At 49.6% G+C, this 23880-nt stretch overlaps 1 protein-coding gene across 2 annotated transcripts in view; it reads left to right on the forward strand.

Annotated features, from left to right (window-relative positions):
* PRKCA (protein kinase C alpha) overlaps window positions 1-23880 on the forward strand; it is a 292405-nt gene that overhangs the window by 193808 nt on the left and 74717 nt on the right. For both annotated transcript variants that reach the window (XM_061145041.1, XM_061145042.1), the window contains exons 4-5: window positions 18573-18684; window positions 22113-22241. In XM_061145041.1, the coding sequence (XP_061001024.1) occupies window positions 18573-18684; window positions 22113-22241 (241 nt within the window). The remainder of the gene's footprint in view (window positions 1-18572; window positions 18685-22112; window positions 22242-23880) is intronic.

Here is a 23880-nt window from a genome sequence, read left to right on the forward strand (position 1 = left end):
CCCCGACCTGCAAGTACGCTGAGTTCTCTCCATCACCAGGGACGGTTCTCAGCTGACCAACAAGTCCCCAGAGGCCACTGCAGTAAATGTGGGTTTTCACAGATGGGAACGGCAGTGCCGTTCGAATGCGTTTTAAGAGGAGACTCCCGCGCATCTTGTCAGGACTGACTCCTCCATGTGCCCTCTGGGTCCTGGGTGGAGGCTGAGGTCGTGGTGCCCGTGTGTGGACACCTGCCCCAGAGGATGAAGCAGCTGCACAGAGATGCCCCGGGAGCCGTGCTGCCCGTGGCAGGGCCCCAGAGAGGGCAGCGGCCTTGTGCAGTGGAGGTGGCCGGCAAGGCTTCCTTCTCTGGGCCACCTCCCCTCCCCGCTGAGGTCCAGGGACATCCAGCTGCTGCCCGCGGTCTCCAGGTCCGCCTCAATGCGCCACGCCACTCTCTGTGACACCATCTTGTTTCAGGGCATGGGGGCGGGGGCAGGGGTCCCCATCCACACGAGAGTGTGGTGAGACCGGGGTTCTTGGTGGGCTTGTCCCTGCAGCATTTATCACCGTTCCTGGCACATCGTAAGCACCCAACCAACATTCGGTCAGCCAGTGAGTGAGTGTCACAGCTCTAGCTTCTCCTGTAGTGAAGAAGAGACATGACGGCACAAGAGGATCAAGGAAAGTTTAGGGCGTCAGGCCAAGTATCTAAGGCAGATGGATAACAGATACGGATGAACGAGGTGACGGTGCTGGAATCAGAGGGCTGTGTGTTTCTCCATCTCACCACCAATTTGCTTTAATTGTATTGATCAGACCCAGACCGAGCCTGGTGTTCCAGCGCCAGCACTGTTGTCCAGCTTATTTGTTCTCAAAATACTTCCTTCTCTTTAGTAGATGTATATGCATTCGTGTATAAAGATATATGTGTGCATACGTGTACACATCAATGCATGAGTGCAGTCATCAGTTTGTGAGATAAGTTAATAGTAATGAGGTTCTGATCTCTTCTTTCTATGCCACCCAGATTTTTCCAAGCATGCATTGGCCTAGGTTGAAAAAAACAAAGATGCTGAATTTAACTGTTATTGTTTAATCTGCTATGTATCAACGATAAGTGAAAGATTGCTCAATAAATCATTTGGAATAAACTCATTAGTAATTTGGGAGAAAAGTGAATTTAGACACTCATTGTATACCATGCATGAAAATAAACTTAAGAGAGATGGAAAGGTTAAATATAATACAGCCAAACCAAGGAAGAACCAGGAGATGACAGAATTGAAGAAGGCTAGTGAAGACCTCATACAAATTTAAGGACTCCAGGAGACAAATTGGCAAAAAAATTAAAAAAGAAAACCCACAATAGAGGGAATATAGTTAACAAACAAATAGAAAATGTTCTGACAAAGATAGTAAAGTTAAAAACAGGAATTATCATTACTCGCACATTTAATTAGCAAAAGCCCTTTTAAAAAGGCAGTTATCAGTTGCTGGTAGACAGTGTATCAGCAGTATTTCTCCATGTCTCAGGTTGCATCATAAACTCTTAGCTAGCACAGGGTGATATATATCAAGAACTCTGAAAATCTTGTGGCTTTACTACTTCTAGAAATCTAAGAACAGAAATACAGGGTTTTATATGGATGAATATGTCCACCTGTGTTAACTACCAACAATAAAGGCATAATGACACAAATTATAATTCATGTATGCATTCACTTGAAATTTATTCTAAAGTCACTGTAACATGCCTAAATTCATCTAATATTAAATGAAAAGTAAGATTTTAACATATGTATAACTTAAAGAGAGACATGTTTTAAACTATCAAAAAAGAAATATACTAGAGTGATGCAGTGATTGAGAGGTAGTAGTTGGGATTCTTGGAAATTCTTTTTCTTCATTTTCTTACTTTATAATGCAGTTAGTTTTAAAGAAGCATTTAAAAAACACTTTTATAAACAGACTTTGAATTTCTAAGAGTTGTATTCCTAAGAACAGCAGTCCCCAATCTTTTTGGCACCAGGGACAGTTTTGCGGAAGGCAATTTTTCCCATGGATGGGGTTGCAGGGGGTGGTTTTTTGATGATTCAAGTGCATTACATTTACTGTGCACTTTATTTCTATTATCATCACATCAGCTCCACCTCAGATCATCAGGCATTAGATCCCGGTTGGCTGATGGTTTTGACCATTTTCATGTGTTCACTGGTCATTATATGACTCCCCAAGAAACGTCTGTTCAGAGCCTCAGCTCATGCTATACTCTGGTTGTTTATCTTTCCTTTGTGGAGTTGAAAGAGTACAGTACTTATTTTGTTTTAAGCACGTGTCTCCATGTGAATAGAAAATGGATGAATAAATAGCAAATGTTTTAAACACCAAAGAGATACGAGAACAGAGTGATTGACCTTTAGTTCCGTGTAATGGAGTTTTAGGAAGCATTTTGGTGGTTGGAGAAATCTGAAATTGATTATATCAATATAGTAAATATAACACATATAGAATTCTGAATCCTTTTATAGCCTGTTAGGGTAGGTACTGAGTTACTGAAGGGAATGCTGAGTTAGTGGGGTAACCGATTTACTTTGAGAACATTTTGAGATTTGTGAATTTTTCATAAAAGTGTTATATAAATTTGAAACTCATATGTGCAGTTGAGACTATTTCACTGATTCTGTTAGGGTTTTTTTGGAGACTAAGTTATATGGAAGCTCAAGAGATAAGTGTCTCATTTGTGGTATTGTGAATTTTTCCAGGGGAAGAAAACCTTTTTTTCTTGCAAACAGTTGCAGAAAATTATTGTTTCTGTCTTTAAATTATCATAATTGCGTTTCTTCATCACAGGCTTGTAAAACTATAGAGGATGTATGAAGTCATGTTTATTCATTTGGTATTTTGAACATAAGTATCCTAAACTTGATTATGTTAATTTCAGAAGAATAGAACGTGAAGTTTAGAATTAGGCAAATATACATAAGTTTCAATTGTGTACAAGGATTGCTTATAGTTCCAGGATAAAATCAAATCTTGTCCCAAAATCTAATTAGTGGCTGTTTGTTGGTATATTTGATGTATGCATTTTCTCACCTCAGTAACAGATGAAATTCAGCCTTGGTTCCTGGAGTTCTCAGCCAGTGTCCTGGAATCTGGTACAGTCTCAAGGGTTAAGTCCAGTGGTCAGGGGCAGAACTAGAGGTCAGCTGCATAGCAGTCTACAGGAGAGAGAGAGAGATGGAGTGGGGAGAGAAGGAGGGGGAAAGAGAGGGGGTAGAGAGGGAGGGAGGGTGAAGGGGGGGAGAGAGAGGGGGGAGAGGGAGGGATAGGGAGAGAGAGAGAGAAGGAAGGGAAGAGAGGGAGGGAGGAAGAGAGAGGGGAGCTGGGGAGGGAGAGAGAGGGGGAGGGGGGAGGGGGAGAGAGGGGGAGGGGGGAAGGGGAGAGAGGGGGAGGGGGGAAGGGGAGAGAGAGAGAAAGGGATGGAGGGGGAGAGAGAGGAAGGGAGGGGGAGAGAGAGGGAGGGAGGGGGAGAGAGGGGAGAGAGAGGGGAGAGAGAGAGAGAGAAGGAGGGGAGAGAGAGGGGGAGGGAGGGGGAGAGAGGGGGCAGAGAGGGGGGGAGGGAGGAGGAGAGAGAGAGAGGAGAGGGCTGTTTTTCAGATGCACAGATGTGGACCTCAGCATCATCCTCTCGTTAGTCAGTGCTCCCCGATGCTCTAAATCTGTTTGCAGACTCCTCATTTCCTGGGGATGCTGTGGCGCATTACCACAAACTGGTAGCTTAAAACAACATGGGTGTGCTCTCACGGTCCTGAGGTTGGAAGTCCACGTCGAAGGTGGCAGAGCCGTGCTCCCTGCGAAGGCTCTCCCTCGTCCGTCTGGTTTCAAGGACTCAGGCTGTCCTTGGTGTGCAGCTGCACCCCTGCCCCTTGCCTCCATCCTCGTGTGGCTGCATCCTGACTGTGTGTGCCTGCATGCCTCTCCTCTTCTTATAAGGACACCAGTCATTGGATGTAGGTCCTACCCTAACCCAGGGTGACCTCACCTTAACTAATGACATCTGCAAACACCCTGTTTCCAAAGCAGGTCTCATCCTGAGGATCTGGGCAGAATGTCATCGGGTTGCTATATTCAACCTAGAACACAAACCTAGCCACTTCATTATTTAAGTATGACTCTTTAAATTAATTGATTGCAGGCTTCCATGTATGTTACCTTCCAAACAAAATAATCTGATAAGATACATTTTAGATATTTCTAAGATATCGAAGATATATCTTAGAAATTGGGATGGTGGTGGTGGTATGTATGTGTGTATTTCAGGAAGAGCTTTTAAGAAATCCAAATGGGAACTGGTGTCTTACGAGTATTTACTTCTTCGTAGGCACCTTCCCCCCTGTATTATCTCATTTAATTAGGTCAGTGTGAAGTGAAACTCGCTCAGTTGTGTCTGACTCTTTGCAACCCCATGGATTATACAGTCCATGGAATTCTCCAAGCCAGAATACTGGCTTTTCCTTCTCCAGGGGATCTTCCCAACCCAGGGACTGAATCCAGGTCTCCCGCATTGCAAGCAGATTCCTTACCAGCACCTTTTTTTTATTCCAGCTTCTCATATAATTGCAATGTACTAAATTTGTTGGCAGGATCTTAAAAATGTTACCATGTCTTACTTGTTAACATATCTATGTCTATCTCATGCCACATACTAACTCTTACTTGGCTATTTAAGAGCTGGTTTGGCACAGTCTTAAGCTACTTGAACCTCAGTTTCCTCATCTGTAAAAAGGAAGCAGTAATTCATTGTTACCTTGTGCAACATTGTGAAAGTGAAAGGTGCTCAGTCGTGTCTGACTCTTTGCAACCAGAATACTGGAGTGGGCTGTCATGCCATCCTCCAGGGGATCTTCCCAACCCAGAGATTGAACCCAGGTCTCCTGCGATGCAGGAGATTCTTTACCAGCTGAGCCACTAGGGAAGTCCAAGAATACTGGAGTGGGTAGCCTATCCCTTCTCCACCTGATCTTCCCAACCCAGGATTGAACTGGGGTCTCCTGAATTGCAGGCAGATTCTTTGCCAACTGAGCTATCATTGTAGAGGCTAAGAAACACCATGTTTGTCAAATATGGAGTACCCTACAATGTCGATTCCTTTTACTGTGCTTTTTCTTTTCTGGCTTTTTTGGAGGTATGTGCATGGTTTTTTTTTGCCATTATTGGCAGAGAGGCTTTAGGGGTAGACGTATAGCAGATGTCCCATCTTCGCATAAAGATATTGTTATTCATGGGTGTACCATTAAGAATTGCATGCAGCTGTATATAATAGAAAATCTCAAATAACAGCAGATTAAATAAGAGCATTTGTTTCCTTTCCACATGAACAGAATACAGAGGGAGTAGGCAGGGTTTATGGAGCATTTCTATAGAACAAGGATTTCAGGAACAAGGTTTCTCTGCTATACCGTCCAAGTCCATGGCTTCCATGCATAGTCCCCTCTACCCCAGAATGGCTGCTCAAGCTCCAGCCCTCAGGTTGGTGTTTCATGCCACCCAAAGGGCAAAAAGGGCACCTCTCCTTAAGCCGATTTTCAGGAAGTCCATGTAACGCTTTGCTTGTATCTCATTTATCTCGTGACCACACTTAAACGCTGGAGAAACGTTTTCCTTCAGTATGGATCTCAGTGTGCCCAGCTAAAACGGGGATTCTGTGACCAAGGAGAGAAGCAGCTGGTGTTCAGGTGATGACGGGCATTGTCTGGTTTGTGTAATCATGGGATTATGGTCCGTAGGGCTCTCAAGGTAGCACTGGGGTCAGAAGGTCTGCTTTGGGAAATGAGCCACGTGTGGAGCCGTTTCCAGGGCATAAACATCCTGCTTTAGAACAACATCCTTGCATAGGATTTTTCAAACAGCCCGTTCTTAAGTGGAGAGCCGCCTGTGAATAAGGCACAGTGGCTGCTTCCATCCACCTCCATGACGCACACCCAGGCTGGGCCGGGAGCCGCGGGCACAGCACCTCTGTCCCCAGCCGCCAAAGCCCGTCCCCACGTTGATGGAAACCACTGGCTGGAGGATGCACTGTAATGAGACACGTTTGCTCTTAGCCATCGTCACATAGTTAATTAACTAATTAGTTGCAACTGTGGTAAAACCCTGATGCTGGGGAAGATTAAAGGCAAGAGAAGGGGACAGCAGAGGATGAGATGGTTGGATGGCATCATTGACTCAATGGACATGAATTTGAGCAAGCTCTGGGAGACAGTGAGGGACAGGGAAGCCTGGCGTGCTGCAGTCCACGGGATCACAAAGAGTCGGATGTGACTTAGCGAGTGAACAACAGCAACAGCGACTGATATAAGCTTATATTCCAGAGAGATCGATCTGGAGAAGAAGGGCCAAGTGGCTGGTAGTTTAGGCAGGAGTGGGGCAGGGGTTGGGGGGTTGTAAAGGGTCTCTTGGGGCCTAAGGAAGTGACCAGGGGCTTTGAAGGGAGGACCACAGTCAGCCTCAGGCCAGGAGCAGGAATTCCAGCCTCCCTGCAGCTGGCTGGGGGCTCAAGTGAGACAGGGACACAGGCCTGAACAGCTTATGATATAAAACATTTTTTGAATTAAGTTCCCTCATTTATCATTCTGATTAACACAGAACATTTATAAACCACAGCCTCTGGAAAAGTGGCACAAAATGCATTATACCGTGTTCTCCTCAGCCTCTTCCTGATGAAATATACGAGGAGCCCAAGATCAAAGGCACAGGTGTCCAGGCGCTGTCTCATCTCAGGGCCTGATGGGGCAGGGGGCGGCCTGGGACAGCCTGCGCCCTCTCAGCCTGCCTGGCGTGGGCTTGCCTCTTCCTGTGCGCATCTGGTCCTCGGGTCTGTTCCTCTCCTGGCTCCTCGGCTGGCTTCGAGGCTCGTCTTTGTTCTTCAGAAGGGCTCAGTCCATCTGTCACCAGAAACCTCATGTCATTATCTGGCTTACACCAGCGTTGCCAATGTCCCCGGGTGGGGGATTACAGGACCACGGGGATCAGAACAGCAGATTTGATGGTGAACCGGGGGACAGGCCAAGGTTTGTCCCTAAGGCGCCTGTTGCCTTTGTTTGGTTAACTTATGTGTGGACTGGCCTGGAGCTGCCAGCACAGGCCATCTGCCTCCAACTTCCAAAAAGTGAAGCGGAGGTGTTAGTCACTCAGTCTTGCAACCCTCTGGACTGTAGCCAGGCTCCTCTGTCCATGGATTTCTCCAGGCAAGAATACTGGAGTGGGTAGCCATTCCCTTCTCTGGAGGATCTTCCTGACCCAAGGATCGAACCTGGGTCTCCTGCATTGGCAGGTGGCTTCTTCACCATCTGAGCCACCAGCGGAGCTCACTTTCTGTACTGAGTGTCCGCTTTCCTCAAGGACATGGGCTTGAGCTAGTGACGGCGTCCCCACCGAAAAGCTCAAGAGAGGTCACAGCTGGAGAGACCAGACCCCCATACTGCAGGTGTGAACATGTCCTGCCTCTTCCCTGCACCCCTTCTGTCCATCCGTCCATCTGTCCATCATCTTAATTCTCTCTTATTTCTAGACTCTCCCTCAGAAATGGGCAAGGAAGGGATGCCATATGAGTGAAGCTGATCCCGTTGAACTTAATTAGCCCCCAGTATCACACACCCTTCCCTTGGGAACTGAGAAACGAAGGGTTTATGAGTTTAAAAAGCCCTCCAGTCTCGGCAGTTTTCCAGGACATGTATTCTGAGTCGGTCGGAGGACGGAGGGTGGGGAGAGTGGCTTTGCAGAATGGCTGACGTGGTGCTTCTCACCAAGGTGGCTGCAGCCGGGCGCCTCTGACGAAGGCTGCACTGTGGACGCCAGAACAGGGTGATGCAAAGAAACAGGCGGCGCTCCCTCCCTCACTGCCGCTTCCCAACCCACCGGTCCTCGACCCCGCGGGCGTCACCCCTCCCCGGGCCGCAGCTCTGAGGACGCCAGTTGTGTGGGAGAAGCGTCAGTGATCCTAGCTGAGGGCGGCGCTGGCGGCCGCTAGCAGGCCGCTCGGTTTTCCCTTTCCCTCTTTCCCTGGGAGGAAGTGACAGTTGAATGCCTGGCACTTTCGCATGGCCTATTTTCCCCGTGGGAAATTTTTTTAAATGCCCATTAAGGCTGATTTGTATATGCAACACAGGGCGTGACACAGCCCTCAAATGAGTATCATTATCTTCATCTGTGAACTGAGAGCCCTCTGGGGCCGGCAGGCCAGCCAGGGCCTCCAGCCTCGGACGTGGGCAGCGCCCAGCCCTCCTCGCCCCTGCTCGGCCTCTCCCGGCAAAACCTCACCGGGCAGAGGTTCTCAGACATGTTCAGAGTCCCTCTGAAACCTTGAGAAGGGAAGGAGGGAACTCGGGAGTGAAGCTGCCTGTAGGACGCCCAGGAGATGAGGATTTTTCTTAACCCTTTCCTAACCCATTCTGAGGTGATAACATGAGGGAGGCGGCTACATGCAGATGTGGGTAGTTGTTCCTTACAGACAGCCCAAAATATTGAAGAAAGCAGCCTTTTTTTTTTTTTTTTTTTGTAATTAAAAAAATTTTCAAGTCAGGCAGACTGTCACACGTTCCCTTCGGTGGCCGCAGTGGTTGCTGAGAACACAGACTCGTGAACACGTGTCTCCCAGCCTTCGGGGAGCGCCAAGTCACCCCGTCCCGGGACGGCAGCAGGAGAGACAAGACACCACCCGTCCTGCTTGTCCCTGACTCCCGAAAACGTGGAGAAACGGGGAGAAGCTGGAGAGCCGCTCGGCCATCCTCCGGACGGCCCCTCTTCACTGCGGCCTGGCTTCCTGAGGTGATGAAACACCCCGCTCTCTTGTAAGAGTGTCCAGTGCGCTCTGCCTTCGGAGGGAATTGCATGGCGTCTGGTTGTGAGGGAGCAGTCCGTCCTCCAGGCCGGAAGTAGCCGTCCATCCTCCAGGCAGGAAGGAGACCAAGCAGCAGCCACAGGGACACGGCGCCTGTCCAGGGACATCCGCCTGCCTGGGAGTGACCAGCGGACCCGCGTCTCCAATCGAGCAGTCAGAGCTCTGCCCCCGGCGGCCCCTGTAGCTGCAAGAGAGGCTGACAGGTGATTCCGTCAGCTCTCCAGGGGTCACTCCAGCGAAACCCAGAGAGCTGTTTTTGGGGGAAAAGAAAGAGGACTCTGGTCTCTAACGGAGAGGGCGTTCTGGTTCCAGTTCACAGGAGCCCAGCAAGTCCCAGGAGCCGGAGCAGCCATTGCCATGGTGACGGGCCTGCGTGTCAGCCGTGTCCACGAAGGGCACCTGCAGTTACTGCACCTCAAGGGCCTGGCTTGGGTCCAGCCTCTCTCTTAATTATGCTGGGCCTGTTTCATATGGGGAACTGGATCCACATGGCAGCTGACCAAAGAGCCTTGAGGCTTGGAATCTGTTTGATCAAGAAGCATCTGAAAGAACTCAGCTCTGAGGTTCTGTGATGAAGTTGTCCTCTGGTGACGTGGCCGGGGTGGACTAAGTCTTCACTGGTCATCAACATGGATTTCGCTCTTTCAGTGACTAAGTTCCAGCTCATGCCTCTGCTGCTAACAGATGTTAACCCTGGTTAACCTGATGAACCCATCTACAGAGGAACTGGAAGTTCCATAGAGAAAACTCAGGCCAATCTTGCTGTTCAAGAAAGGTGGCTCCTTCTTCCCTGAAATTTTAGATGAATTGAACTGTCCAGTCAATGAAATCTTGGGACTGCAGTCTTCAGGACTAACAGAGCCAACTCAAGAGATACCTGAGTGCTTGAGGCCCATGAGCTGGCATTTTCTTGGTAATGACTTTGTGGTTCAGGTGTGTCTTTAAATTGCTGGTCCTCAGGTGGGTTCCCTGAATTAAAACTTGGCAAAGATTTGACACTAAGTTCAGAGTCCACATCAAGAAAAAGTTCTCTAAAAATACACTTAACAACAGTCATGACAATACATCAGCTTGTTGTTGTTGCTCAGTTGGTCAGTGTATCAGCAGCATGAATACTGAGTGGGTGTGGATCAAAGCCCCGAGACCTGATGTAGGGCAGAAAGCCTGGCATCGGGCAGTGGTGCGGGGCGAGTGTCCAAGGGCGGTGTCCAGCCCCTGAGTCACAAGCCAGCTTGTCCAGCTGCCCTCGGAAGGTCCGAAAGCCCCTCCTGGTGACTCTGCTCTTGTGATGCTTTGGAGGAGGAGCAGGAGAAAGGATGTTCATTGGAAGGACTGAAGCTGATGTTCCAATACCTTGACCACCTGATGCAAAAAGCTCACTCATTGGAAAAGGCCCTGATGCTGGGAAAGACTGAAGGCAGAAGGAAAAGGTGGTGACAGAGGACGAGATGGTTGGATGGCATCACCGACTCAATGGACAGAGTCTGTGGGCAGACTCTGGGAGGTAGTGGAGGACAGGGAAGCCTGGCATGCTGCAGTCCATGGGGTCACAAAGAGTCAGACACGACCGAGTGATTGGACAACAAGGAGAAAGGAGCATGTGCTTGAACTCAGTGTCTCTCAGAAGGTGTTCTCTGATTCCTGGCCCCCTGTGGCTTTTTAAATCTAAATGGATTAAAATAAACAAAAAGTCAGGTCCTCAGTAGAAGTCATCACATTTCAAGTGCTCAGCAAATAGCTGGTGGTCAGTTCAGTGGACACTGAGGTGGGTCCCCTGGGCAGCCCTGGGCTGATGGACAAATCTCTATCTCCTAGTCCATCATGAGAAAGTCTCCCAGGGTGAGGGGTGTGCTTCCCTGTAGAAATGTCTCTGTGTACAGAACATGCTGTCTTCTGAGCACCAATTAGATTCTTTCTGAAATGGCATCAGTTTGGCTGTTGAATGCCGTGGGCTTGATCAAGAATAACAGAAAAATCGCCTTCGGGAACGAACGGAATGTTCGAATTGCACGTGTTGTTGAGGCTGAATAAAATCTGAGCCTGATTTAACTTCTCTGGAGTAGCTGATGGTAAAGACGAGGGCCCCACCAGCTCTGAAATGCGGCTTTGTGGGAGCTGCATCGGCAGGCTTCTCATCTGCTCCCAGTGATGATGGGGATCTCTTCCTACCTCCCTTCCCTGATGCCACGCTGTTCCCCTCTAGTGGAGTTCAGGGGTATCTGCCTGTTACTCCAGTAGTGGAAAAGGGAATCAAGAGAGAGTAAAAATGGACGGTGTCACTGTCGTTCCTTGCACCGTGTGTGTTCACAGGCACCTGTGGTAGTGTGGTTTGTAGCAGGGAAACTGAAGTAACCTAAATGTGTAGGAATTGGGGATTGGTTGAATAAAAAATGGTACAGCCTTATAATGAAATACCATGCAGTATAATGTGATACTGCTTTGTAGTTAATGACATCGAAAAATGTTTGATAGGAACTGATTAAAAAAAGTAAAAAGACAAAACAGACAGACCAGTCTGTTTATATGATTATTAAGAAAACACGCAAATCCACACACTGTCTTTTTTGAATGAAGCATACCCCAAGTATATAATTTTCCTTTCTATTTTCTAATTTTATTTTAATTAATGATTTTATTTACATACGTGAGCATGTAAATAAACAATTGAAAATTTTTAATGGGTGGAGATCCAACCAGTCCCTCCTAAAGGAGATCAATCCTGGGTATTCATTGGAAGGACTGATGCTGAAGCTGAAACTCCAATACTTTGGCCACCTCATGCGAAGAGTTGACTCATTGGAAAAGACCCTGATGCTGGGAGGGACTGGGGGCAGGAGGAGAAGGGGACAACAGAGGATGAGATGGCTGGATGGCATCACCGACTCGAAGGACATGAGTTTGAGTAAACTCCGGGAGTTGATGATGGACAGGGAGGCCTGGCATGCCGCGATTCATGGGGTCGCAAAGAGTCACACATGACTGAGTGACTGAACTGAACTGAACTGAATAATATTTTATGATAAGCTGCACATTAAGAAAAAAAAATAAGATTGTAAGCAGAGAGATTGCCGGACATCAGGAAGTAAATATGGAATATAACTTGGAGAGGGTGGCCTCTTGGGAGGTGACTGTTGGGAGTAACGAGCAGCATGAGTGAGGAGTCCGAGGCTGCGGAGGAAGGACGCGTCCTGCCTGCCCCTTTGGACTCCGCGGACAGGAAAGAGGCAGGAATGCAGTTTCTGCCTCCTCTACTGTGTTTAATCAGCTGAACAAACACCAGCTGCTTGGGAATCTTCCAGTCTGAGAAGGAGGTCCGAAACCCAGCCTTCCTGAAAGTAACGCTGTGCTTTCTCGAGTCTCTGACAAAAATCCACACAGTGCCCCTCCCTGCCCATTGTCCACCCCAACCACATCCTGCGTGTAGGAGCGGTCCCACCCCATCTCAAGTGTCGGCCGGGGCTCCTCGTGTGAACAACAGCCCACTTCTGTCTTTGCTAAATGAAGCAAGACTCTGGAATCAAATGTGTGTCCGTGTATCTCTGATTTGTTCTCAGATAGTCCTCTAAACTTGGCCATGAATTTTTTTTAGGAGACAGCCGTTGAGAACTGGCAAGGGTTCACATAATTAAGATGCTTCTTGGGTTCCTAGTCTGTTTTCCTCTCAGACTGAGGCGCTGGAGCTAACCGAATCCTTCATTAGAACAAATATTATTTGGTGCTTTCAAAATTGCTGTAAAAGTTTATCTCATAGAGAATAGATGGGTGCTTGCCAGCGGTTAGGGTGGGGGAGAGTTGGCTCTGGGGGCGGATGGTGCAGGGGCTTCTTTGTGGGGCTAGAGTCCTTTGATGTCATGACCGTGAATGTGATCACAGAACTACACACACACTCACGAGTGAGTCCGTGTAAGCTCTGGTGAAATCCATACAGCAGCATCGTACCAGTGCCCGTGCCTGGATTTTGATCCTGTTCCTGCAGTTTTGAAAGGACACCATCATTGGAGGGAGGCTTCCCAGGTGGCGAGTGGTAGAGAATCCACCAACCAGTGCCAGAGACACGGGAGACGTGGGTTGTAAGACAGATAAATGTAAGTCGATTTTTTTCCTTAGGGTGTCAGGTTGACTTTAGGAAAGGAAAACGAATGGTATATCCTTGGAGAAACACCCATGAGCTCCCGAGTACAGAGTATCGATCCAGAGGTTCAGGAATATGTGTGGGGGGTTGTGTTCTTGCCCCCATCGCTTGCTCTGTCATGTAGGAGGATGAGGGACCCACCAGCCTTGCTGAATGTGTCCTGCTCTAAAATAGAACTAAGGATCTTCTATCTCTGGTGATGCTTAATTTTTTATCTTAATGAAACCCCGGGCTTCTCAGCTGGCCCTAGTGGTAAAGAACCCGCGGGTTCTATCCCTGGGTTGGGAAGAGCCCCTGGAGGAGGGCACGGCAGCCCACTCCAGTAGTCTTGCCTAGAGAATCCCATGAACAGAGGAGCCTGGGGGGCTACAGTCCATGGGGTCACAGAGAGTCAGATGCGGCTAAAGTGACTGAGCGCACAGGCTTGCAGCCCCATTTTATTCTGATGAATAACATTTACATCTACAGTTGGACCACTTTGTCAAACTCAGCTTGGCTGGCAGAAAGATTCTACGGGTTCTTTGCCCAGCTATGCAAGATGCTGTCATCATTAAATGTGAAGAAGCAGACTCTTTAAAAAAAAATCCTATATAAATCTCTAGCAGCAAGGCTAAATAAGCCATAATTTACGTATATTAGGGAATACTTAAATCAAATGAGTTAGATCTCTCTGTAATGACATGGACAGGTCTCCAAGATGTATCGTCTGAGGAAAAGAGCAAGCCACCAAGGGAAGCATAAAACATAATGACATTCACGTAAAAACTGGGTAACAAATAAGCCTCAGAGAGAGGACAGTCAAACGGCTCTCCTCTTGATAGATACACAAGTAGCTTGCCTCTGGGGAAGTGAGGAGACAGACTAGCTTCAGTGGTAACAGTGAGAGGAGCCTTTAAACACTGTCTAGAAGATTTAAGTTATAAAAGTGAATTCATACATAATCTATGTCATCCAAATTGCCACGGATCCCAGCTGAATTTATTTGGCAATGGTTCTGCCGGTTCATGAGCTCATCCAAGGGAGAGCCTCCAGGGTGAAGGAGTTTGGGCGCAGCTGTTGTGTGTGGTGATGAAGGGGCTTGTCTGCAGCATCTCCAGTCCAGCAGCCTGCTGGGAAGGCATCCACACGGGATCACTGCGCGGCACGGGGTCCTCCAGCCGCCAGCAAAACGGAAATCTTAATTAAAAGCTATAATACAACCAGCATCTCCTTACTTTGTAATAGCCTCTGTACATTGCCATTGTCTCAGGAAAACCTGACATATATAAACATTTATTAATTACAGCTTCCAAATTCCAAAAGAATCTTTAATGGTTTAGCTTGAAATTCTGACATTAAAATAAGATGCTTAAAATATGCAAGTATTCAAACCACAAAAGTGAAAGTGTTAGTCACTCCGTCACGTCCAACTCTACAATCCGTGTCCATGGACTGTAGCCCTCCAGGCTCCTCTGACCATGGGATTCTCCAGCAAGAATACTGGAGTGGGTTACCATTCCCTTCTCCAGGGGATCTTCCCAACCCAGGGATCAAACCTGGGTCTCCCGCATTGCAGGCAGATTCTTTACTGTCTGAGCCTCCAGGGGAGCCCTCAAACCACAAAGTCTAAATGTTATTCATCAGAAAGATACGGAATATCCTTATTAGCTTGGAGAAGGAAATGGCAGCCCACTGCAGCATTCTTTCTGGAAATTTTCATGGACAGTGGAGTCTGGCAGGCTACAGTCCGTGGGGTTGCAAAGAATCAGACACAACTGAGACACATACACACACACACACATCCTAATTAGTTATCGATTTCTTCATTTCACCTCAAAGACTGTTTATTGTGCGCCTACTCTGTGCCGGTGGCCTGTGAGCAGGCTGGTCCTGGAACCTGAGAAGGGCTGTCAGAGGCTTGCTTGCCCAACACACGATGTCCAAAGTAATGGTTAGACTCACCCTGGTTACGTAAAATCACCTTCATCTGATGATCTCCTTTTGATAGTACTCTCAGGTTAACAAAAAGTTTTAAATAGGGATTTTTTTAAGTCATAGAGTTTTTGGTTTTTTTTTAAAACAAAACAAAACAAAAAACCTGCTTCCCAAGAAGTTTAAGATCACAAAAACAATGCCGGACTCACCCTTGGAGCAGAGTTTTTGGTGTTGCTTGTGTAGGTGACATTTAGACCCAAGCCTGGCTCATGAGTGTGACTCATGAGAACATCTCAGGTGGTGAGAGCAGGGACCTTCCTGGTGCTTAGAGGGAGCAGCTTGAAGGAGCCTCGCTGCTCTGAGCAGCTGAGCAAGGCCCACCCAGGGCTTCACTGAACAACAGTCCTTTCCAGAAGCTCCTACACCCTGAACTGCAGCCCTCAGTGACAGCCACTTCCATCCTCTGAGAAAGCTGTGGGGCGTTCACGCCAGGGTGACCTCCTGCCAAAAGCCTGCCATCATTTCACTCACCAAATTAAAAGGGCTTTTGAAGGGATGTCCCTTCGAATATAAACATCCTCATCAGAAAGCACCATTGATTGCCTGCCTCCTGGGGAAGGAGGGCTCCTAACTCCTCTAGAGGTTTCACATTGCACGTTGCTAGATGAGTCTCCATCCTGGAAGCCTGCTACAAAGTGATAGTGATGACTTTGAAAAGTCCTGGTAGAAATGCTGAGAAATTTTCCAGTGATGTTGCTACATTATAAAACTAAGATAGGAAAAGCAGGCTAGCAGATGCTTCCAATAGAACTTGAAATTCTCCTGTGTTATTTTTTCCCAAGAGGTCTAGATTTAGACTTCTAGGTTAGACTTCGTCAGTGCCTATGAAAATTGATTTAGTCAAAAATGTTTCTTCTCCCCCAAAGGTGTAGATGACAGAGCGTCTGAACGAAGCGTTTCCCGAATTCATTATAATATAATGTCAGGCTTGTGACATATGACAGTGGGTTTCACGCTGCACTTAATGAGAGGTTGCCAGTGCCTGGAGAAATAAGAAGTAAGATTTGCATGTGTTGCACGAAATGAAAAAAATGTCGCCAGCCTGGTGGCAGTGCAGCTTTGGTGCGTACCAGCCGCGTGTCTGTGGCGCCGAGTGTGGCCAGACCTCCCATCACTTCTGTGTGGGTAACAGTGGGGCGTCCCCAGTGAACCGGGCGGAAAGTGTGCTCTGTTCAAGACCTGCAGGTTCCTCTCACACCCGTGTGTTGGCGGTTCACAGCACGTGAGATGAGAAATGACTTTAGAGGCTGCTAAGACAGATTTCTGCATACAGGTGGCCTTGCCATCCCAGGAGAGCCTATTGTGTTTGTCTCTTTTCTCCTCTTGCTTTGGTTTCCAGGAAGCCTAGAGACAATGTTAATACTTAATTGCCAGCCTTGGTTCTGGTCCAGTGGCAAATTCAGTGCTGTGCTTTAGGAAGTCTCTTTTATGACTGATGAGCATGTTACGGTTGGAAGTCATCTTCTCTTGTATTCTCAGTTGCAAAGCCCTTTCTCATTTGTTCCCTAAGTCCCACTCTCCGGTTAGGACAGGACGTTGGCCTTATTTCTGCTTTGTAAATAAACGCCATGACTTTTCCAAGGCTGCTGAGCTTGTATCAAGGCTGGATTCAGATCGCAGGTCTCCAGAACCCTGTAAAGGCTCTTGTAGGAGAGATGTCAGCCGTGAGAAAGCTCCCGCACACGGGGGTGGTCAGCAGGCAGGAGGCCGTGTTGGTGTCGTTGTCGCTGTCATCGTAGGCTCGGTCCTTGGCTGCATGTGGATTTTAGGGTGTGAGGACTCCTGGTCTCCTCCCACACCTTCCCAGGTGAGAGCCTGGAGGAGGAAGCCTGGGTCTTCCTGAAAAGTGAAGCCAGTCCCCGTGTGCCATGCCAACAGAGATTGATGTGACGGCTGGCTGGCAGGACAGCGCCTGGGGCCACCGTGCGCCCGGGCTTGGGGCCCGCGTGGGAGCTGCCAGGCTGGATTTATCTCTTGCCGAAGGTTGACGCTGTCCTTCTGTGGGGACAACGGGCTGTCCTTCCCCCTGGCCTCCACGCTGCCCTCCACGTGGTGGGCACAGCCTGTACTGTCCGTCCTGGGAACTTTGGATCAGCGCTGACGCCAGCCTGTGCCCGTGATATTCTGTCCCGCGTCCTGGGGTGTTGGGAGAACTGGTAAGAGCAGAAGCCACCCCTTCAGACCAGGTTCACAGCTGCTACTGGCCAGGAAAGTAACCGCCCAAGGAAGGCGTTGATTTCTCTGACCCCGAGAGACATTTCTGAATAAACTAGTGACTGCCTCAGCCATGGACATGTATGTGCACCTGGAACCTCTTAGGCACTCGCTCAGTATTTGTGGAGAAACCTCCTAAAGCAGCTCCCTACCTTCACCTCCCTGCCTGCCTGAGGCTCGTCTGCAGGGCATGGTGAAGCCTCGTTCCTGGAGTTTAATTCAGTTGGTCCGGGGAGGGGCTCCGTGATTTAATTTCTAACAAGTTTCAGGTCATGACGATGCCATGCAGGGACCACACTTCAGACAGCACCGTCCTGAAGCGGAGATTGGCCGACTTGTTCTGTAAGGGCCAAGTAGTGTTTCAGCCTTTGTGGGTCATTAGGGTTCTGTCACTCAACTCGGCCACTGTATCTACAGAAAAGGTGTCAGGGAATTAGCACAGCTGTGTTCCAGTAAAACTTTATTTATAAAATCAGTGGTGTTCTTGCTTCAAAAAATATGTGTTGCGAATATTAAAAAAAAAATTTTTTTTAATGTTAGGAGCCAGAGCCTCGTCCTGAGTGAATTTCTGAAAGCTCTCAGATGGGAACCAGTGTTAAAGTCTTGGCCGTTGGTCAAATCTCGAGACTTTGAAGATCACTAGCATCTGTGTGTGTGTGTGTGTGTGTGTGTGTGTGTGTGTGTGTGTGTGTGTGTATCTGTCAGTCCTTCAGTCCTATCCGACTCTTTGTGACCCCGTGGACTGTAGCCCGCCAGGCTCCTCTGTCCATGGGATTTTCCAGGCAAGAATACTGGAGTAAGTTGCCATTCTCTTCTCCAGGGATTGAACCCAGGTCTCCTGCACTGTAGGCAGATTCTTTATCATCTGAACCACAAGGGATGCATATGGTGCTTGGGAAATGGTGCTGGTTTGGGTCCATGTTTGGTCTTACATGAATTTCTGGAAACCTTGTGCAAAAGGAGGTGGCCCAAACTCTGCTGACAGGGTGCACGGTCACTCGGCTCAGCCTCACGAACACACCCTGACTTGGGGCCCGCTCTGCTTCCGCCCATGCTGGGCCCTGGGGACATGCTTGACCATACCGTGTGGTCTGAACCGCTCTGCTCTCCTGGAGCACCTTGACCTCCATGGTGGCTCACGGCTCCAGAAGCCATGGTTCTGGTGGAAAGCCCGACGTGTGCAGGTCACTCCTGGAAAGAGAGGAGGTGCAGGTGTCCAGTGGCCGGCCAGGAACAGGAGCCCCACCACCGTAGGACATCAGAGGACGGGCCCCACCATTGCCATGGGGGTGGGAGGGGCAGGCTGGAGCTTGGCTTAGTCCTAGACGTGGTCCTCTCATGACTGACAGTCTTTATACCGCTTCTCCCTGCAGGACCCGAGGAGCAAGCACAAGTTCAAGATCCACACCTATGGCAGCCCCACCTTCTGCGATCACTGCGGGTCTCTGCTGTACGGACTCATCCACCAGGGGATGAAATGTGACAGTGAGTGTTTTCTGTTCTTGCAGCATGCCTGGGGCCAGCGGGGCCCTATGATGCTCAGGAACCTTTCAGAAAATCGGTAGATTTCATTCCGATATGGACTCAATTACCAAAGTATAGAATCTCTTCACTGGTGAGGTTCTAGTTTATTACATGACTTCCCTGCCTAATTATGAACTCAAAAAAGCACCTGATTTCATGCAGTTGGTGCTGTCCCCAGTTTTTCATGGTAGAAATCTCCAATCACTGTTAAATGCAGGCTGGTCAAATCCCCAAGCAAATGCCACGTGTTGAAAGAAGACACCCACCCCCAGAATCCACATTTGGTTCAGCTTCAAGACGAGCTGAGCATCCACAGTCATTATCCGCCCGTGTCTCCAATTAGTGGGTGGACTGTGGAAAAATCCAGTGGGCTCTCCTTGGAGCCAAAACCATAGTGAAAATAAGAACAGGATCTTGCTTTAAGTTCCCTCGTCCTGCTTAATTATGGGCAGATCAGATCCTACCAGGCCAGTGAGAGATGAAATCCCAGAAGACACCCACCCTCTCCCCTTCTCGCTTCTTGTTCTGTGTGTGTTTGCACCAACTGCAGGAGGAGAAAAAGACATCTTTTTTCATGGAAACTCTTTGTTTTGATTAATCTCATGTAATGAGGTTCCCCAGGCTATTTACTTGTTTCAATAAAACTTTATTTTTAGGGCAGGAGAAGGTAATTGGGGAAGGTAATGACCGAGCCTGTTTCTCTAGTAGATAAGGAAGAGTTTGGGTACAGTCAGCATGTTGTCACTCGATAACGCAGCTGTTGTGGCCCACAGCCTCATCTGTCCCCACACGGAGCAAAGACATGCGCCTGCATCGTCTTCCTTCGGGATCCGTGGTAACCCTCCGCGGATACAGGGGCCAACAGTGTAATTCTCAGGAAGGGATCCGTGTCTAAGAGGACGCATGCGGTTCAGACCCACATTGCTCAGGGTCAACTGTACATAGAAGGCAGACTGTGTGATCTTTATGGAGGAGACGGGTAGCTTCTCGGAACGCAGGCTTCACCTTCCCAAGCCCTGGACCCTAATAGCCTCGAGAAACCCCTGTGATCCTCAGGGCTGGTGGTTTCCTGTGCTTCCAGAGATTATCGGATTCCAAAGACACCGCTTTTAGGGTTAGTGCGGATTCTAAGTGCGTTTGTAAATACACTTTTGACCGTTGTAAAACTTGGAGCAAAAGTGAATACGAGGCTGTGTTAGGCACTCGACCGTAACAAGTTGAAGGTGACCTTGAGACTGATGCCCACTGACTCAGCGGGCAGAACAAGCCTCGTGTCTCCTGCCGCATCCTCTTCTGTGTCGGCCAGGACCATGACCCATGCCCTTAAACAGGGGTGCCGGCTGTACCTTCTTCTGGGTGGACCAGGATTGGGGGTGCTGCCAGCTTTAACGCAGGCCAGGAATGAATGCATCCTCGAAGTTGAGCTGAGTCTCCAGCGAGCATCCCCAGCAGCTCGGTTCATAGTTGTGTTAGGATCAGAGGGCGTTAATGGTTACCCAGGAATGTCCTAATAGTAAATAAATGGTATAGATTTGAATTTATTAGCCAAATATATTCTAATAAAAGGCCTTCCCCAGTGGCTCAGTGGTAAAGAATCCATCTGCCTGCCCATGCAGGAGATGTAAGTAAGATGCGAGTTCAGTCCCTGGGTCGGGAAGACCCCTGGAGGAGGAAATAACAGTCCACTCCAGCATTCTTGCCTGAAGGATCCCATGGACGGAGGAGCCTGAAGGGCTGCATCCTTGGGGTCACAGAGTCGGGCACGAATAAAGTGACTTAGCACACACACACGCTAATAAAATAACATGCACCTAGTTTATATGTTAGGATTCTGCTTCAGATTCTGGTTATGGACTGTGTTCCCACCTGAGGCAGTGTGCTGTGTTGTGTCTTTAACTCTTTTCCTCGGAGTCTGAGGGGCTCTGGGCTGCTGTCTGTGTTCCGAGCTGGAGCAGGAGGAGCCTGAGCCAGTGGTAGGGGACCAGACCCCTCCCCTGACCTGCGCAGCAGAGACCGCTCTCCCCGTGCCCCTACACCCTGTAGCGTGATGGTGCTGTGGGCATCCCCGCTTCGTGGGGAGTCAGCTACCCTCTACAGACTCACCTCGCAGCGGGCAGAGCAGGAGCGGGCACTTCCTGGGACGCACCAGCTCCGAGTGATGCGGCTGACACAGGTCCTTTCTCCACCGCTCTCCCGGGCCCACGGCTGTTCCAGAGGTGCCAGCCTTTTCTCCTTCAAGTTCTGCCCAAGTGAGGTGGTCAGTGCAGGTCACAGCACAGCTTCTCAAGAGCCCTGTGTGACTGAGACCTGTGCTTCACGCTGCTTCTTGCTATTCAGTTCATCGTGTTAAAGTTAAATGGGCTTCCCTGGTGGCTCAGCTGGTAAAGAACCCACCTGCCAGTGCAGAAGATGCAAGAGCTGAGGGTTCAATTCCTGGGTCGGGAAGATCCCCTGGAGGAGGAAATGGCAACCCACTCTAGTGTTCTTGCTTGGAGAGTCCCATGGACCGAGGAGTTAAACACTCAAGATGAGAGTAGTAAGAAGGCTCCACCTTGAAGTGTCAGAAGAGCCTTGCGGTGCCCCTGGGGAATTCCTGAGGGTTCCAGGGGCCCCCGCTCCTTCTGGAAGCCTGGGGTACAGGGCCAGTGCAGCAGGAGCACCTACACAGTCTTATGTTTGTGCTCCGTGCACAGGACTCTTTTCAGGGAGTCTTTAGTTCTCCGCAATAAGACTGATCTTCTTTAGTCCTCCCCCTATTTCGCCCACGTAATGTCAGCTGCTGAGGAATGCCTTATCAAGCCAGGCGTGTATTTGTTTTACGCAGAATAATATTTAAATATTTGAAGATAGGTTTAAAATATCAATCACAGGGTCTTTTAAAAGCAACAACAAACAAAAGCAATGCACTTAAGCCTCCTTGGAAATAAAGAGTTCGCTGAGGAAAAGAGCATTTTCTGAATATCATATACTCAGCCCCACAAATTCTCAGGAAGGCATAAGAAATTCTTTGGCAGACAGAATCCTGTTTAAGATGTGTATATTGCTTGCCTCTGTGTAGATAAAGTACTAATTAGTCCCTGTTTGTACGCATTCACCGGCCTGGATTTTGTTTGCGGTTAACACTGCAGGCGCGTTCGGAAGGCCGGGCGGGGGTGGTCTGCTTCGGTTACGGCTGGACAGACACGGATGGAGTATTTTAGGACGTGTCACTCACAGGAGCCTGTGCTGTGAGGGACATCTGCTAGCAGAGCTTTATGTCAGCAACGCCCAACAGCAGAGTATCGAGTTAGAGGGCGGCTGACTTCCACTTCTGTTCACACAACCAAAACACGGGTGGGGGCTGGTGCCAGACCACCCACCCGCTCACCCTTTGCCTTCTTGACTCGCAGCCTGCGACATGAACGTGCACAAGCAGTGCGTGATCAACGTGCCCAGCCTCTGTGGGATGGACCACACGGAGAAGCGGGGCCGCATCTACCTGAAGGCCGAGGTCACGGACGAAAAGCTGCATGTCACAGGTGAGGTGCTCCCCGCGGTGCGGCTGGGCTGCCCCAGGCCTTCCGACCAGGGGAGGCCAGCCCCGAGGCCGGGCTGGACGCAGAGCCGCTGGTTCACGTGCGCCCGTCTCCCGAGGTCCCAGACACTCAGTGTCCAGCGAGTCATGAGCGCCGTGCGGAGAAGGGCTCTGAGAGCATGGCTGTGCCCTGGAGATGGGCCGCCAGAAGCCATGGCACAAGATGCCGCTGGTGAAGGTGCAACCTGGGCGGGGCAGGTGAGGGGTGGTCCAGGTGTTTCAGGGCGTCGGGCTGTGATGACCTGATGAGGCGGCCGTGATGACAACAGCAGCCCTTTGGGTGTTTACGCTCCTCTGCTCTGCATGGGGTGCTGAGAAATGCACACAGGTTAATTTATTACTTTTCACAACTGCCCAATCGCTAGCATCATTTTCCAGAGGACCAAACCGAGGCCCCAGGAGATGGGGTCCTGCAGAGACACAGCGTGAGTGGGGACCCCAGGCCCTGTGCTCCCAGCCATCACACCCCCACAGCACTTACCCATGAGGGCCCGGCCGCGGTGGCTCCACGTCTGTGTTCCCGGCCGGACGCCCCCCTCAGGGCATGTCTGGGTGGGCGCTGTCACAGGACAGCTTCTCCTTTGGGCTCCCACCAAGCCCACGCTCAGCCGCGGGGCCTCAGGGTGACCGGACGTGTCTGCTGCGATGCCCACTGTGCTGAGTTAGGGTGGAAGCCCAGCCGGCAGCCACTTTCGCTCCTTGTTCTGGGCCCACCGCATCCCACCAGGTAGACATGCCCTTCTCCTGGACAAGGACATCCACGCTTATCAGATGAGCACATGGACTGTGTTCCCATTTGTATTTAGGAATTCTAAGCTATCACAGAAATGGAAAAGCTGACTGACTTTTATTGTAAATGACAGATCTTATAGAAAAAAAGAGACTCAGAGGGTCAGTTGAAGGAAAGAGCTGGAGTGGGGGAGGCTGTCCCAGAGAAAGCACACTTTGGGGAACTTGCTCACATTTTTTTTCTTTGAAAACTAATCAAGTTTTCTACCCCATGCTTTCCTGTCAGATAAGAATTCAGGGAAAATCAGAGGGTCTCAAGGTGTTGCAAGGTGAGGGTCCCTCACTTTGCCACCGGGTGACCTCATGAAATGAATCACACGCATCTGATGACCAGATGGGGCAGTGGGTAAAGTCCCCACGGCAGACGCGGGCTCCCTGCGACTCTGTTTCAGAGAAATTGCTTTATTTTCTCAGAACCTCCCTACCTGCATCCTTGCACATGGGGCTGCGATTCTCGCCCGTGTTCCCTCTGGTTGGACTGATGCTGCGGGGTTTGGGGGGTCCGCTCTGACTGATGGCTGGGCCCCTGGGCCCATAGCAGGCAGACCCCGGGGGTTGGGGCACGACCTGGTCCACACTGTCGCCGCCCCTCACTGACCGCTCTCTCTTTTCTACTAAGGCTCCTCCATTGTCAAAGTCACGTGGTGGGGAGCAGCTTCAGAGAAAACCACGGTAGAGCAGGCAGACCTCAGCCAGGAGGGTCTCAGCCCCATCTCGGGCAGGACCACCTGGCTGGGGGTTGCTCCCAGTCCTGGGGCTTCTGAACACATACCCCAGGCCGCGCGCTCAGCCCG

The sequence above is a fragment of the Dama dama genome, chromosome 5, assembly GCF_033118175.1.
Source record: "Dama dama isolate Ldn47 chromosome 5, ASM3311817v1, whole genome shotgun sequence".
Classification (NCBI taxonomy): Eukaryota; Metazoa; Chordata; class Mammalia; order Artiodactyla; family Cervidae; genus Dama; species Dama dama.